The sequence below is a fragment of the Pisolithus orientalis genome, assembly GCF_024613125.1.
Source record: "Pisolithus orientalis strain OTSU chromosome Unknown F5J12scaffold_3, whole genome shotgun sequence".
NCBI classification, from domain to species: Eukaryota; Fungi; Basidiomycota; class Agaricomycetes; order Boletales; family Pisolithaceae; genus Pisolithus; species Pisolithus orientalis.
In genome coordinates, this window is record NW_026260784.1 from 1847034 (window position 1) to 1861883 (window position 14850).

Sequence of the window (14850 nt, forward strand, 5' to 3'; positions counted from 1 at the left end):
CTGGGCTGTGCCGCCTGTAAGTTTCTGTGTGGGTCGTCGTCGTGCGTGGCAGAGGCGGTCGTTCCAGTGCCTCCTCACTCCCAGCCAGGTCCATGCAACCTCAACAACGTCGTCCGCCACCCAGCGCTCAAGATTACTACGCAGTTCCTCAGAGCCCTCAGGCACCGTCGAACATGCACAACTCACATCCATCCTACAACACATCGAGACCTCCTGGGAGGTCATCCTCACGAGGTAGCGTACAGATGCAGACCGGAAGAGGCGCGATTGCACAGGGTGTCGCGAGTGGTGTGATTGGTGCTGGATATGGTCCCTACTCAGTCAGTACAACACTTCCTCCTGAAGGCCTCACTCCCGTTGACAGCAAGAAAAAAATAGTATAATCCATCCTCAGTGCGCGAGGGCGCATTCAACAATGGCTCGCGGTTCAGCGCCGCCCCTTCCGAGGTGTCATCTGTAACAGGAGGCGAGAAAATGCCCAACAGTAGTGTAGCAGGAAACTCGTCAACAGTGCCCCCTTTTGCCTGGGACACAAAGGACCCAGACCTCGACGACGCTTTGCACAATCCTGATCCAGTACAAGATGCAGCCCTCGATAACTCCTTTACCTTATGGTCCCTACGTGGTTGGGCCAATGTCGGCACTTTGTTCGTCCTCGTCGTCGGTCTTATAACGCTATTCGCTGGGTATCCGATAATACACTATTTCTCGACAAAGAGTCCGACGACTTCTGGTTTCAACTTGGGAGGAATCAACGTAACGGGACAGGTTCCCTCCCTACCTGGGCTGCCTAGCTTGATCGATGCTGATACCCCATCGTCAGCACTATATCGGACGGGTAGTGATGGTAATACGTATCAGCTCGTATTCAGTGATGAATTCAACACCGATGGGCGCACGTTCTGGCCTGGTGATGATCCGTTCTGGGAGGCGGAAAACCTGCATTACTGGTAAGTCATTTGAGCTGGGTGGTCAGGCACGTGCAGCAGTGAAAGGTTTGCTCTTTGTCAGGCCTACGGGTGACTTGGAGTGGTATTATCCATCAGTGCGTCTTTACCTTTCCTGTAAAGTCCACTCGTCATCACTCATTGATGGTTCAAGGCTGTCACGACTCAGAATGGGAAGCTGATGATCACGATGACCGAGGAACCCAAAAACAACTTAAATTTCGTCAGTGGTACGTACTCGCCATCAACAACACTCCAAGATGAGAAGATTGATGTGAAGTCCAGGCATGCTGACATCGTGGAACAAGTTTTGTTTCACGACGGGTTATATCGAGGTCAGCATGAGCATGCCGGGAAGCCCTCTTGCCCCAGGTTTGTGGCCTGGTAAGTCTATCGTCGTTCTTCAGTTTCATCCTGCTCATTTTATGGAACAGGTGCGTGGACGATGGGCAACTTGGTGAGTCGTCTACAAGGGAGATGTAGTCCTCTGTAACTTTCCTTTCCTTTCATTAGGGTCGCGCAGGATACGGTGGGACAACAGAGGGTGCGTGGCATCTTAATCTCTTTTGATATTCAACTCATTTGTTATGAAGGTACTTGGCCTTACAGCTATACTTCGTGCGACGTGGGAACGCTTCCGAACCAAACTCAAAATGGTGTTCCTGCAGCAGCTGCTACTGGGGGACTCGGCGGTGGGCCATTGAGCTACCAGCCTGGTCAACGTCTATCCTCGTGTACATGCCCAGGTGGTGATCATCCTGGACCGAGTGTGTCGGTTGGCCGTGGAGTGCCCGAAATTGATATCCTTGAAACCCAAGTCGACGTCTCTGTCTTCCAGGGCCAGGTATCTCAGAGCTTCCAGACGGCACCGTATAACTATCAGTACCAATTCAACAACGCTTCGCCTGCTACTTCGATCAACGACACTGCCATAACTCAATTCAACACATACACCGGTGGCCCCTATCAGCAGGCGGCGTCTGCCTTGACGTACATTGATAGTCAGAACTACGCTGGACAGGGCTACGCCACCTATGGGTTCGAATGGTGGTCAAATCCAAGTAATCGCGCTTCGGGCTATGTCACGTGGTATAGTGAGAGTGCCCAAACGTGGAAGATCACTCCGAACTCGATTGGAGCAGACTCGACTGTGCAGATTAGTGCCCGACTAATTCCAGAGGAACCGATGGTGAGTAGGGTGGGAGTGTTATGGTTTAGGTGCTGACGCACACTACTTCGTGTAGTACATAATCTTCAACCTGGGCATGGCGCGTGCGTCTGGTTTATTCTCACTTATGATATCGGGCGCATCTGACTGTCTTTCAGCATCGTTCCAGGAACAGGACTTCATGCACCTTCAATTCCCTGTTACAATGTATATTGATTACGTTCGCGTATATCAACGAGAAGGACTCAAGAACGCCATTGGCTGCGATCCTCCAAGCTATCCTACTGCAGACTATATCAACGCGTAAGTTCATACCACAACCATTTTTATCCCCTTTGAACCCCTGCTGAATTCGATGTTGACGTAGGCACCTCAATGCATACTCAAATCCGAATATCACGACGTGGGCTCAAGCCGGATACAGCTTCCCTCAAAATCGCCTGACCGACTCGTGTTGACCACTCGCTTGCACCGTTCTCCTACTGCCGCAGCCCACTATCTATCCGATTCTTCGGTTGCTTGTGTTGTGTTGTTTATCACCCTACATCCTTTCATGCTCGCACATTTTGAGGGACATTTCTTGCATACTGTACGATTTTTTATTATCGGCCAGATCCTCCTTTCCTTTCTTTCCATCTACCGATCGAAAATCTGCCGGATTGCCATCACTCCTACTCTTCACTCATTTCCTTGCAGCAGTCACTTGCAGAATCTGGGGATCCTTAAATACTGGACCTTGCAAGTACCACGACACTTAGTTGACGAGTTGCAAAGCGATGCAACTCGAGTTACTAGAACAATTTACACATACACACACGTTACGTCTTCCCAGCCTAGTCAATCGTAAGGTGGGTGGGGCTTTCCGACGGGCTTGGACTGCATGCATATTTGGTATGCGGAACACGTTCGAGCCACTGTGCATATGTACATACCGTAGACACTCTTTTACTGTATGTTTACTACGAGCTCGTTATGAAAGACTTAGAAGTGCCACACGGTTCCGGTGGTCCGAAGACGAGACCGCGATTTAGTACTTCAATCCATTTCGGCAGTCTCGCAGGTGACCTTGAAGTCAAGTAGTATCGGTTTCTAATTTATCACCGCATCTTCGTAATGACACTTCCCCAGAACAACCGGGAATATGGTACACAAGAGTACTGGTGAGTACTCCACACTCGTCAACCCCGATCACATCGTAATCAGATCCGGCGGAGCATAGGAATTCAAGATATTCGGAGTGAGTGTTATGGCTACAAAACACGCCTCTTAGGCGACTAACATTGGGATTACTCTTTCGAAAATAAAATGAAAACGGAATAAACGTGACGGCGACCACTTGTTGCCTCAGTGCAACTCCAAATGACACATTCGACTGGTTTAAATCCTACGCAGATCTTGCGGACGACATTCGCACCCTTATCCCGGATAAGTCAGCGAGAATACTGATGCTGGGGTGTGGAAATTCTAGGTTTTCAGAAGATGTGCGTGTATTATGCATCCGTGGTCTGTTCTCGATAGTCGACTGACGAAGGGGATCATGCATAGATGTGGGATGATGGGTACAAGAACATTGTTAATGTGGATGTTAGTACCCGTTTAAGCTTGAGCCGTTCATTTCTGGATCCGAGAACTAATAACTGATTGTGCCGGATATCCCAACCTCATAAGTATTCTGCCGTCGTGATCGAGAAGATGCAGGAAAGAAATAGCGAAACAAGGCCTGAAATGCAATGTGAGGATCATTTTCAATCATTAACTTCAATGACCTCTCCTTTGCTCACGAAAAAACGGTACCGGTGAATGTCTTCTTCATGTTGATGACTATGACCGACAAAGGGTTCGAAATGGACGTGCGTTCGCTGACGTTTCCCGACTCTTCCTTTGATGTTGCCATTGACAAAGGTATTTCCGTACTCTCCGCATATGCTTTGTGATTACCTTGGAAAATCCAATCCTTTGTCAGGCACCATGGATGCCATGATGACGTCCTCCACCGATGTCTGGGTAGGTTTCTCAACCATAGGTGTACCTGAGCGGGCACGGTTGTTCTGACCCTCACACAGAATCCACCCGAGCAAGTTGTCAAAGATTGCGTAGCAGAGGTATCGGGAGTGCTGCGGTAAAGATCTCCCACCGCATTACGTTTTGGAGGACAGAGGAACTAACACTGCCATGTCATGCTGCGGCCTGCCTGCTACCCAGGGTTCTGCGGACAACTGGGTCTTTTATCTACATCACGTTCGGCCAACCCCACTTCCGAAAGCGGTTTTTGATGGGCGAACATGCTCCAAACACGAAGTTGGAAATCAAGACACTGGGGGAAGCGTTTCATTACTTTATGTATGTTCTTCGGAAGGGGAGTTAGGAATCTAGTCATATTACATATGTGCATATCGTGTACACCACCAACATTTAGAACGTCGTATCGTAGGTCCATTGAAGCCTACGTTGAGACCTATGCAGCACATGAACTACATGCAGGAGCCGAAGTACTCGGTGTCCCTCTTGCAGTTCCTTCTGGAGATAACAATTCCCTCTCCTTTTTGTTTACCTCCGGGAACGCGCCGTCCATAAAGCTCAACCCAACATTTGAGCACTCGTACACGTGTTCAAACGTATTGTCGGTATCGACCGAACTGATGCTCCTATCGTCCAAGCCCATCGTTTCGATCGACCTGACTTGGAGCTTAACCTTGGGGTATATTCCACAGGGAATGAAAGAACGGATGAGGACGCGAGGCGATGTTGACCTGCGCGCCAGTTCAACCATGTCACACCATTTGGAATGCAGAAACATGTCGCAACCGCAGGTTGGCGGCTGAGCTGTTTCTGGCAAAGGTTCGATAGTGTGGTGTGATGGCCACTCCGTGTAGTCAGAGTGAATGGAAATGAGAATACCCGGGTGTGCAGCTATCAGTGCTTGGACTCTTGGCCGGAGCCAGGCGAGATCACTAAGAATAACGGCGTCAAAGAGGCGATAGTCCTTTGAAGACATGTGAGTGATAGCACCATCTAGGACCGGTTGCAGTCAGGGAAGATGACATGTCGCAGAAAGCATGTAGACTCACGAGCACGTCGCTTCTGGATGGTATGGCAATAATTTTGGTGTCCCCCATATTTCCAATCGAGGCTTTGGCATTCCTTGCTGCAGTAGTAAACCTGGAGGCAACCCGTGCACTGTTTAAACTCCGCAGCGGGTCGCGATTTACCGCACTAAGCAGTGACGCGATTACGATTTGGTCAATAGCCCAGAATATACCAGTATATGATGAGATCACCTTGACGTTTTGACACCAGTAGTCAATTGTACCGTCTTTGGTCAGGAGTGGCAACCTTGAACGAAGAGCACCATCGAAATCTCCCCATGCCACCGACACCAGTGTATCCTTCTGCAGTTTTTCAGGCAAACCGGAGGCTTCAATGTCCTTGTGAGCCTTGGACAATAACTCTAGCACGGGGCGGTGTATGGAGTATTTTGGGAAAATCTCCCCATAAAGCTCTTGCAATGGTTCCCAATCATCCGGGTCCGGCAGGTATTTCATCCAGGGCTCGACGAGGAGAAGCGCCTCCAAGAGTCCGGCTTTGATCACTTGTGTAATCCATGTCAACCCATCTCCACCTTCCACGTATGAGCGAATATACCAACAGGCATAGGACAATGCCTTTGTCACAAGAGGAGGAGCGTCGGAGGGGAGTTCATTAGAGCGGGCGAGAGAGAACATCAGAGACACCACGGTCTGCATAGAACCCTGCTTAAGCAGGCCCATACAGACAGATTCTTTAATAGAGAAAGTGGTCATCAAATGGATGTCGCAGATGACGCGGTCGTAATCCATGGGGACCTGTGTGATGTCGTGCCTAAGGTGAGCCAGCGCAGTTGATGCAAGCAAGGCTCCGTCGTTATCAAACAGGGCAACAAGATCATCCCAACTCCAACCTTCGGTGTGCATGAAGATAGCCTGCCAGCAGTCCAAGATGCCTGGCGTGCAGTATACGGGGGCCATCTCATCTTTACCATCGTTGCAACAGCTGAAAATGGGGTCTTCCACCTCCAGGCGCCACAGAGAGGTAAGCGTGTAAAGGAGGCCAGGTGAATGAAACATTGTCGGGACGATCGGACGTAGATCGGCGTGAAGGATAAGGCCGATGAAGTCGACTATGGATCGTTTCGCACGCACACGAAACGCGACATCGATGCAGCTTCGATCGACGTAGTCGCTCTTGAGATACAAAATCCATTCAAGGATGGAAGGCCAATGGATCAGCAGCGCATCACAAGTTTCTTTTGCTTCAGCCTCCTCCAAGGCCCCCTCGGGGACGATGCAAGCCAAACTTCTGAGCGCCATAACCTGTAAGGTCGGATGAACACTTTGGTCCTTGGCATTTTCTTCCTTTGCGCTCTGCAGACGCCCAGAATTGAGAATCTCATAGAATGCTGTGGCGATCCACTGAAACTGGACAAAGGAGCATTTATCCCGTAGGACCATAAGCGTGAGGGTGGAAACTGCTTGCACTGAGCCACTCGCAAGTTCGTCGATGGCGGTCTATAAGGAACTCGATTGAGAACGTAAAACCCAAGCCAGTCAGGGAGTCCTACCTTGACCGCCTCATCGAGTACGGGCATTTTGAATAGTTCCGGCAACTCTCAGCCAAGGATGTGGACCAGTAAGGAATATGGAGTCGACTTGCAGTAAACCCTGCACCTTGAAGGAAACTGTTTTATAATTTGGGTTGACCAGCCAAAACATAACAGGGCACTCCGATGAAATGATCATTCCACAGCTATGGCTGGAGTGCTGCTCACGTGACCAGAAATTTATCTCAGCGTTTCACCGCGGTGTCGAGTGGAACGAGCTAGATGACCATCGATCTCACCCTGGAACGCGTTCGCCGTTTGGCCTCTCAATTTTCGTATAAGCGACCCTCAATACATGTTGCAGGGACCAACGGAAAGGGTAGTGTGGCGTGCTTGCTTGCATCCATTCTTCGGGCCTCGTCCTTCAAGGTCGGCAAATTCAACAGCCCCCACCTCATATCTATTTACGACTGCATTACTATCAATGATGACCCTGTCACCCTGGAACTATATCACGAATGTAGAACACAAGTCGAGCAAGCCAACGAGCAGATCGATGCCAGGGCCAGTAGTTTCGAGTTGTTGACCGTGACTGCGCTATTGGTCTTCGAGAGAGCGGCAGTCGACATTGCAATCGTGGAGGTTGGTATGGGTGGTCGACTGGACGCAACAAATGTTATACCGGACGAATGTATCTTGGTCTCTGCCTTGACCGCCGTAGATCTGGATCATCAAGCATTCCTCGGAGCAACTGTCGACCTGATCACCCGGGAGAAGGCTGCCATCGCACGGCAGGGAAAACCCTTCATTTTGGGTCACCAGAGAGATTCTTCGGTTGGATCAGTTGCAGAGGAGGTTGTCCTTCAACATGGCGGAACTTTCGTTCGCAGTATACCAGTAAAATCTGTTGGGAGCGATGATTTATCCATTTCGCTTTCGTCGTCGCCGTTCATCCCGCCGCGTGGACAAAATGTCGAATTTACATCGGATGCCTTCGGTTCTCCGATCCGCGCCACGCTGCCGCTACACGGAACACATCAACTCCTATAATTTATCACTGGCTTTGACTGTTATCTCACTCCTGTTAAGGGACTCGTCCTGTGCAGCAGTTTTACCAGAACTAATACATGCGATCACCCCGGAGACCGTTCGTGCAGGGATTGAGTGTGCTTCATGGCCAGGAAGACTATCCTTCCATACCATGCCTCGTCCTGTCACACCAGGATCAATCGGGGATCCTTTGGTCTTACTCGTCGACGGAGCTCACAACCCTGCTTCTTCAGAAGCACTCGCTTCTTACATATCTAATCTCACTACGCACATCCCGTCACTCTCACGGACGCTACACATCACGTATATCCTCGCACTCTCCCATTCACCGCCTAAAACACCTGAGCAGACCCTGTTCCCGCTGCTGCCACCACGCTGCCGAACAAGCAAACCTGTGACAGTAAGCGTCGCCGTGCTGCGATTTCACCCTCCGGACGGCATGCCGTGGGTCAAATCTGTTGCGCCTTCGGCGTTGCGAGCGGCCGTCTCAGGTCTCGTCCCGAATGCAGATGTGTGGGCTACGCAAGACGATGATCCTGCAGATAACCAGCTGCAGCGGGCTCTTGAGTGGACCGAACTTCAAGCAAATAAAATCCGGGATGAGGGCGGAGAACACCTTGCAGTACTTGCTGGAAGTTTGTATTTGGTAGCAGACTTTTATCGCCTGATGGAGCAACTCAAGGCGCCGAATTTCCTGGTGTAAATTCGGTTCCTGCAGTTATCTATCGATTCAAACAAACGATGTCGTCTGTATTCTGTATTGCAGTTGAGTAGAAGCTTTGTTCCCAGTAGTGCACGAGTATCTGGTGTATCGCTCGTACTTGTCGACCTGCGAGTGATGATGACTAACCATGATGAGACAAGTCGACATCTTCACAAGTCAACATATCCACATGCTGCACGCCTGAATCCACCACTGGCTGCTGTATTTTGGGAGCAAACGGCCTGGCGAGTGGACACGTATATCCTTGGCTTTGATCGGTGTGCATTTTGATTGTCTCTATGACTGGTGCGGATATTGGTCCAGCTGCACGAGCCAAGCTGGGTGTGATGCATGGGACGACCATTGCCGGACCATCCAACTACAGGGACGCCACCAATGGGTAAGTGATTTTTTTGACGTTTACTCATTCTCAGCTTCACCTTGGTCATTCTGCTCGTGTAGCACGCCTTGGAAACAAAATCCTACGCCAATACAAATGCCAGGCAGCGTGAGCTCGTATAAGACTCACCTCTGGCATTCACTTGGCTCATGTTCTTACTTGCAGCGACCGGCCGGGAACAGGAACCCTTATCATTTTACCAGTGATCTCAGTAAATCGAGGGGAAATCCAGTAACGTCCCGGACTGTGCTGGGTACGGCCAGGAATCCAAGTCCCATAGATCGGCGTCCGTCGAAGCGCCCGAAATTAGATTCTGGCTATGTCCTTCCAACCACTAGCCCTTACTTTCCTGGTATTACGAACAACGGACATGGTCCCTCATCTGCTCGTGCTTTCTCCCACGCTCACGACTCAGAGCCTGAAGTTCAGGAGGTTAGGCACCCTTTTGCAGTCCGGCGGAGGCATACCCAAATGGACGACGGAGAGATAATGATTGTGGAAGGGCACACTAGCGATATTGGGCAACCTGTGGCACGTCCTGGCGCTGCTATCGCTGGCAACACTAACGACCGATCATCTCCGGACCCAATTCTGATGGACCCGCCTCCCAAACATCCATTACATCCGTTCGAGATCCCCCCAGGGAAGTTATGTACGGCTTCGCGAGGCAAGGGAAAACGTCGGGAAACAGACATCCGTGATCCAGTGCCCGCTTCTGAGGAGTCAGACGACGAGATTACGTCGTGGCATTCTGATCAACCAAAAACCTCCTTTTCTAGAACACCGGTTATTCCTAGCGGCAAGGTTCATGGCCTTCGAATCATGTTTGAAGGGCATGCAGCCTCGAAATCCGCTCGCCCTCACAGCGATGTGCCCGCCCGGGACTTGACGACTCTAGCTAACGGTGGTGTCAGAATTGCAGATCGGATGCGGCGCAAGGACGAGGTAAGAGTAGACTTCATGATTATCCTCAGCACAAAGTGGTGGATACTTACTGGTTTCCAGGGTTTTCAGAATTTGGATCGCGTCGGGACGTCATCTTCAGGCCTGATGGATACCAGAAAGAAGGATATAGACGTATCTCTTCCTCTTGAAGTTTGGTACCTAGGTCGCCGAGAATTTCGGCGGGAGGGCGAGGTGCCCGACGAACTCACTTATAGAGACCGTGGCAAGTTGTTGTGTGTTGTCTTCGGACGACCGCCTCGCAAAATCGAGATCAAGCTTGACAGACAAGTTGTGAAGGCCGAGGTAATGCGGGTGTCTTTCTTCGGAGTTTTATGTTGAAAGTTATCAAGGTTACCAATGACAAAGAGAGTCCTCTCGAAGGAAACCCCGTAATACAGTTTAGCACTACTAAAGGGGACTGGTGGAAGCGCTGGGAGGCCGAGTTTCGTGGTCAGTTTGAGGGAGGTGTGTTGCCGGTTTTAGTGGAAACAAGCTATATGTTGATCGTTCCTGTACCGAAGGAGGGTCGCGACAGCGTGAGGTGTTGACTCTGGTTTTCTCAACTCACCTCGCTGGCTGGGACCATACGGCATACCAAAGGTTTGCCAGTTATCTGAAGAATGTCTGCCACTGCGAGGTCGTAAGGTAGGGAACATTGAAGACACCTAATGTTTCCAACTCACCTTTCACAGGCCCATCGCAGCGTCCGGTCTTTGGGATACAAGCAAAAAATTTGCAGACATGGACGCTCAGGTTTCAAAGCGTGGGAGGCGTGAAACAACACAGCTATCGGGGCGCTCTTCGACGCCGAGTTCATCTTCTGCCAAAGCGAGAATCTCAGCTTGTAGTGTGTGAGTGTCTCGCAGTACGTTCCGGATTCCCCTACGACTTGCATGTAGGAAGCCGCCAGAATCTAAAGCAAGTCAAGGTGAACTTCGTCGCTCTGGGCGCCAATCTGTGACTCAGAGCGCCAAGGTGACGCCGGTACCTGCACCTCCTCAATCCGCTGTGGAACAAGATGAACTGTAAGTAGCTCTTCTCTTCTCGCTCCCACAAGTATTTACGATTATATGCCCTCGAAGAATCCTGATGTACCCCCCTGGTGGGCCTGGGGCGCTTAACATTATGCGCAGCGACTTGAAGCGTTTAGAGCCTGAAGAATATTTAAATGATACCCTCATTGAGTTCGGGCTGAAGTAAGGCGTCCTCGCGGACTACGCAGTACGTCTTGAAGCTGACAAAGTTCTATAGGCTTTGGCTTAATGAGCTTCGAGAGAGGGATCCGTTGCTTGCGGATCAAATACACGTCTTCAGCTCGTTTTTCTACAAGAAACTCAACACGAAGAAGTACGTCAGTCTATCACGTTTTACGTTACAGAGTGCTTATTTCATGCAGTATCGAAGAAGGATACCAAAGTGTGAGGAAGTGGACCTCTAAAGTTGACTTATTCTCGAAGAAATACATCGTCGTACCTATTAACGAAAAGTAAGTCGTCCTTCCTCGCTGCTCCTTACACACTACATAATGTCCCTCAGTTTGCACTGGTACTTCGCTATTATATACGAACCAGGTCATGTATTGGAACCACCCCTCGTAGCGCCTCCAGCAACACAGGCTCGACTGACGCGCAATCGGAAGAAGGGGCGGGCCAAGGTTGATTTTAAGACAGGTCCCCCTGAGTCTCGGTCTGAGGCTCAGGGATCGTCAACATCTAGCATGCAAGAAGACGATGGCGGATTGTCATTGAAGGCAGCCACCCGACCTACAACGCCAAGCGTGACCCACGACGTCGACATGGAAGATACAAATGGTGCACCCTTCAACCTAGCCTGTTCTGACTCCAAGCTAGCAAAACCGCCTTCTGGGTCCAGCGCGCTTAGCGAATTGACGTACCCAACTTCTCCAACTCATGGAGATGCTATGGACGTGGATGTTGTCGAGTCTTCCATTGGACCACCCTTATTGCCCTCTCCTAGCTCGTCTGACCGATTTCCCGAACGACAATCCGGCATTCCCGCTTCCAGGTTCTATGGGCCCCTATCATCCAAGAAAGAGGGAAAAAAGATCATCGCTGCTGATGAGTCTGTCGTCATTCTAGATAGTGAGGAGGAGAACGACAAACGTCAAGAGGATGAAGTGGTCAATATGTTGAAAGAAGAACCACCAGAGGCTTCACAGCGCCCGTCCCAGTATGAGTTTCTTTATGAATCTTACCAGATATTCGTGCTGAATGGTGATCAGGACTTACATTTTTACTCTCGATTCGCTTGGGTCTAGGCATACGCAGGTCGTGAAAGTCTTGAAGTTCTATCTCAGCAGGGAAGCAAAAGATAAGAGGGGTTTTGATGAAGTACGCGACTCTATTGGAAAGCAAGTCCAGGTCAGACCATTCATCCTGAGCCAGGGGAAGTCCTTATTTCTGTTCTAGGTCCCAGTTCAACCCAACACGTGGGATTGCGGAGTATACCTCCTTCATTTAACTAAAGTCTTTATGAATAACCCGGAACATTATTTCCGCCTGATCACGACTGTATGCTTGTACAGTCTTTCTATTGTGATTTATCATTGACTTGTTCTGTGCCCACAGACCAAAGGAACTATACCCAGCTCTGAACGCAGGGCTATTTGGCAAGATCAAGAAGTTCCCAAGTTTCGAGATGACCTCGTCGCTCGAATCACTCAGTTGTCGGATACATGGAAGGCCGGGAAGGCAGTTAAAGAGGAGGGGGCAAAGGGGCGAAAGAGCGAAGAGGTGGAGGCGGAAGTCATCTCTTCGGAGGGCGAAGTCGATATCGTGCACGTTTCAGGTCAAGTCAAGGCCTCGCCGCGACGAAGGTACCCCAATAGACTTCGGGGATGACTGGAGTTGAACCACAGGGTGACGGCTTTCTTCTCTTTTTTTCTTTCCTTCGCCTTCTTTCTTTTCTGTTGTGATGATATCCGTTAGTTTCCCTTCGCCGCCGTTGACACATGGCATCCCGGACATGCACTAATTTGCGCTTTTAATGAACGGGTATATTGTATTGCACTAATGAAATCAGGGGTGGATTGTTTTTCGAGAACACACGAAGTCCGATGCAATAAGGTAGAATGTAGCGAAAGCAATTCGGCAGTTGATTCCTTTGTATTCAGAGTACTTACGGTTAAACATGGCACGGGCATTAGTAATGAAGCGGAACGCTGTGAATGTCCTCAGAACACCCTCTAGCCCAGAGGATCGAAGGAGATGCCAATAAGGAAGCGAAAGAAAATAAAAAGGGACTCATCCTACCGCGGGTAGGTCGCTTGCCCAAGAGGTTGAGGATATGGACGTACGAATCTGGGTAGCGTAAACGGGTAAGGGCGAAGGCAACCATAAAGGACGATGGCGCGTTAGCGTGAAGCGGGAATAAAGCGTATCTCAACATAAGTGTGAAGTGATGGTATAAAGGATAAATACAAGCTGCGTTTAGCATCGAGGCAATGCAAAGGAGAGGACGGGACGCTGTTAACATTGGTCCCGAGAGTCGAAAAGACGAGGTTATGCAATCGGTATTACGCAGTTTGCTGGGTCGACGGTTGGTATCGTATGAGCAGGACTGCCAAACAAATATGCGGCAGCATAAAAGCCTAATGATATAGGGATTGATGACGATGTTTCTTGGCGCGTCGTGGGACCTTCGCTTGAACCAGACCATTGAGAGGGGGACCTGAGAGCGGATAAACAGCATAAACAGCATCTAAGGGGGTTGGCTGAGGCTCTGCTGCACGGCGTGCGACCGTGTACGTGGGAGAGACGTGAAGAGACGTTGACTGGGTAGCTGCCGGAGCAGATTTAGATGTTGGTCCCGCAGTCTCGCTGGCCTTGCCACCGACGGCCGTCGGTTGGGTGGTTGTTGTCGATTTGTGAGTGATCTCGTACGCAGCGAATAAGGCAATGCCCACTAACTGAAGGAACGGTCAGTTTTGCAGCACATTCTCAAGTAGGAATTTGCGTACGATCAAGAAAGCAATAAGCCAGACCCAACGAGACATCCGACTTATACCGTTTTGTGTCTTAACCAACCAGGAACTAAGAAGGGGAAATAAGGGGTGGACATGGAACGAAATGAGAGAGCGACGAACCTGGGCCTCTTCTCCTCCTTGGCAACCACGCTAAATCTCCTCCAGAAATAATCACCGCGTTCACCCCGCTTCGGTAAGAGGTTATCCTCTGAATTACCGCGTATGATTACGTCACTAGCAAACTTGACATCCGTTTGGGGTGCAGGAGACTTTGAAGGGCGGGCAAACACGGGGGTGATGGGAGTCATGGGTGGTTGTAACGGATGAGGGGTGCTCGGTACGACAGGTCTTGGAAATGCAGGTGTCTGATAGATCGGGGGAGGCATGCGGGGTGCACCCATGTCGGGCTGCCTACGGGTGGCAGATAATACCTGAGGGACTTGGGACATTTGAGGGAGACGGGATGACTCTGGGGAAGTGGAAGGAGGCATCTTGAGGGCCGAAACGGGTGCTGGGTATCCTGGCCGAGGGGCAGCGAGTGGAAGGGAGACAGGTTGTCGGGGTGCTGTTGCCGCTGTCATAGGTGGGCGGTGCCTCTGGGTCGGACTGGTGTCGTCTTCATCGTCATCTATGTTACCGTTGAGAAAACCCAAGCCAACGGCTCCAAAACCTGATTGACGACTTGCGTCGTTATTGTGTGCGCTGTACCTGGAATGCAGTTGAGATAGCAGAACCATCTGTCAGTGTGAAGTCTGACGCACATGAGCTCGTTGTCCTGCAGCGACTCTCAGCCTCGTAGACGGGATCGTCTGGGTGTGATACACAAACGCTAATAACTTATATCAAGGGAGCGGAAGCCTCTGAGTCTAGCAGCAGGGCAGCTTCGAGGCAGCGAGTGGGTCAGGATGTCGGAGGGCAAGGGAGTCGAGATGGAAACGAAACAAGAACTTTTTGTGTATTGCAACCCGTCGACTACGGATCCAAATTGCAACCGTCTCCACACTCAGATCACAAAAAAAAAGACATTCCTGGGATATTTTATGAACTTCGGCTATGTAAACCAATAACGTGTCCCG

At 50.4% G+C, this 14850-nt stretch overlaps 6 protein-coding genes across 6 annotated transcripts; 4 read left to right on the forward strand and 2 right to left on the reverse strand.

The window, feature by feature from the left end:
* Window positions 1–92: 92 nt before the first annotated feature.
* Window positions 93–2573, forward strand: F5J12DRAFT_713472 (glycoside hydrolase family 16 protein; the record flags this gene model as incomplete). The annotated part of the gene is made up of 11 exons (XM_051740834.1): window positions 93–320; window positions 379–950; window positions 1012–1045; window positions 1102–1177; window positions 1233–1331; window positions 1382–1404; window positions 1461–1491; window positions 1541–2136; window positions 2192–2219; window positions 2274–2418; window positions 2483–2573. The coding sequence occupies 11 exons, from the start codon at window positions 93–95 to the stop codon at window positions 2571–2573; spliced, it is 1923 nt and encodes a 640-aa protein (XP_051604470.1).
* Window positions 2574–3228: 655 nt separating this feature from the next.
* F5J12DRAFT_713391 (S-adenosyl-L-methionine-dependent methyltransferase) lies at window positions 3229–4480 on the forward strand (the record flags this gene model as incomplete). Its single annotated transcript, XM_051740830.1, has 9 exons — window positions 3229–3275; window positions 3335–3352; window positions 3464–3596; window positions 3661–3699; window positions 3784–3847; window positions 3952–4017; window positions 4079–4119; window positions 4179–4234; window positions 4318–4480. The coding sequence occupies 9 exons, from the start codon at window positions 3229–3231 to the stop codon at window positions 4478–4480; spliced, it is 627 nt and encodes a 208-aa protein (XP_051604471.1).
* Window positions 4481–4529: 49 nt separating this feature from the next.
* Window positions 4530–7173, reverse strand: F5J12DRAFT_313721 (uncharacterized protein). The gene is made up of 4 exons (XM_051738859.1): window positions 6713–7173; window positions 5394–6659; window positions 5184–5328; window positions 4530–5127 (listed from the first exon to the last, which is right to left on the reverse strand). Exons 1-4 carry the CDS (start codon window positions 6737–6739, stop codon window positions 4571–4573), a joined length of 1995 nt encoding a protein of 664 aa, XP_051604472.1. The 5' UTR covers window positions 6740–7173; the 3' UTR covers window positions 4530–4570.
* On the forward strand, window positions 6883–8444 carry F5J12DRAFT_955110 (Mur ligase; the record flags this gene model as incomplete). Its single annotated transcript, XM_051749858.1, has 2 exons — window positions 6883–7580; window positions 7606–8444. The coding sequence occupies exons 1-2, from the start codon at window positions 6974–6976 to the stop codon at window positions 8442–8444; spliced, it is 1446 nt and encodes a 481-aa protein (XP_051604473.1). The 5' UTR covers window positions 6883–6973.
* Window positions 8445–8609: 165 nt separating this feature from the next.
* F5J12DRAFT_313766 (uncharacterized protein) lies at window positions 8610–12801 on the forward strand. Its single transcript, XM_051738861.1, has 15 exons — window positions 8610–8844; window positions 8907–8952; window positions 9010–9789; window positions 9850–10092; window positions 10140–10254; window positions 10311–10434; window positions 10482–10640; window positions 10689–10814; window positions 10872–10985; window positions 11041–11136; window positions 11186–11275; window positions 11326–11979; window positions 12032–12170; window positions 12219–12320; window positions 12378–12801. The coding sequence occupies exons 1-15, from the start codon at window positions 8744–8746 to the stop codon at window positions 12648–12650; spliced, it is 3162 nt and encodes a 1053-aa protein (XP_051604474.1). The 5' UTR covers window positions 8610–8743; the 3' UTR covers window positions 12651–12801.
* Window positions 12802–13175: 374 nt separating this feature from the next.
* Window positions 13176–14796, reverse strand: F5J12DRAFT_313758 (uncharacterized protein). Its single transcript, XM_051738860.1, has 4 exons — window positions 14536–14796; window positions 13895–14482; window positions 13769–13841; window positions 13176–13717 (listed from the first exon to the last, which is right to left on the reverse strand). Coding segments are annotated over exons 1-4 (981 nt in total). The 5' UTR covers window positions 14538–14796; the 3' UTR covers window positions 13176–13399.
* Between the last annotated feature and the right edge of the window lie 54 nt (window positions 14797–14850).

What these genes read in the sequence shown, in the direction of transcription:
- F5J12DRAFT_313766 (XM_051738861.1), top strand. Translation starts at nt 8,744, where the DNA reads ATGACTGGTGCGGATATTGGTCCAGCTGCACGAGCCAAGCTGGGTGTG. An exon ending in CAATACAAATGCCAGGCAGC is followed by an intron (nt 8,953 to 9,009) that starts GTGAGCTCGTAT and finishes TCTTACTTGCAG; the next exon opens with CGACCGGCCGGGAACAGGAA. An exon ending in ATTTCCGCCTGATCACGACT is followed by an intron (nt 12,321 to 12,377) that starts GTATGCTTGTAC and finishes CTGTGCCCACAG; the next exon opens with ACCAAAGGAACTATACCCAG.
- F5J12DRAFT_313721 (XM_051738859.1), bottom strand. Translation starts at nt 6,739, where the DNA reads ATGCCCGTACTCGATGAGGCGGTCAAG. An exon ending in ACTGGTGTCAAAACGTCAAG is followed by an intron (nt 5,329 to 5,393) that starts GTGATCTCATCA and finishes GTCACTGCTTAG; the next exon opens with TGCGGTAAATCGCGACCCGC. An exon ending in CATCCAGAAGCGACGTGCTC is followed by an intron (nt 5,128 to 5,183) that starts GTGAGTCTACAT and finishes AACCGGTCCTAG; the next exon opens with ATGGTGCTATCACTCACATG.
- F5J12DRAFT_313758 (XM_051738860.1), bottom strand. An exon ending in AAGGAGGAGAAGAGGCCCAG is followed by an intron (nt 13,842 to 13,894) that starts GTTCGTCGCTCT and finishes TCCCCTTCTTAG; the next exon opens with TTCCTGGTTGGTTAAGACAC. An exon ending in GGCTTATTGCTTTCTTGATC is followed by an intron (nt 13,718 to 13,768) that starts GTACGCAAATTC and finishes CCGTTCCTTCAG; the next exon opens with TTAGTGGGCATTGCCTTATT.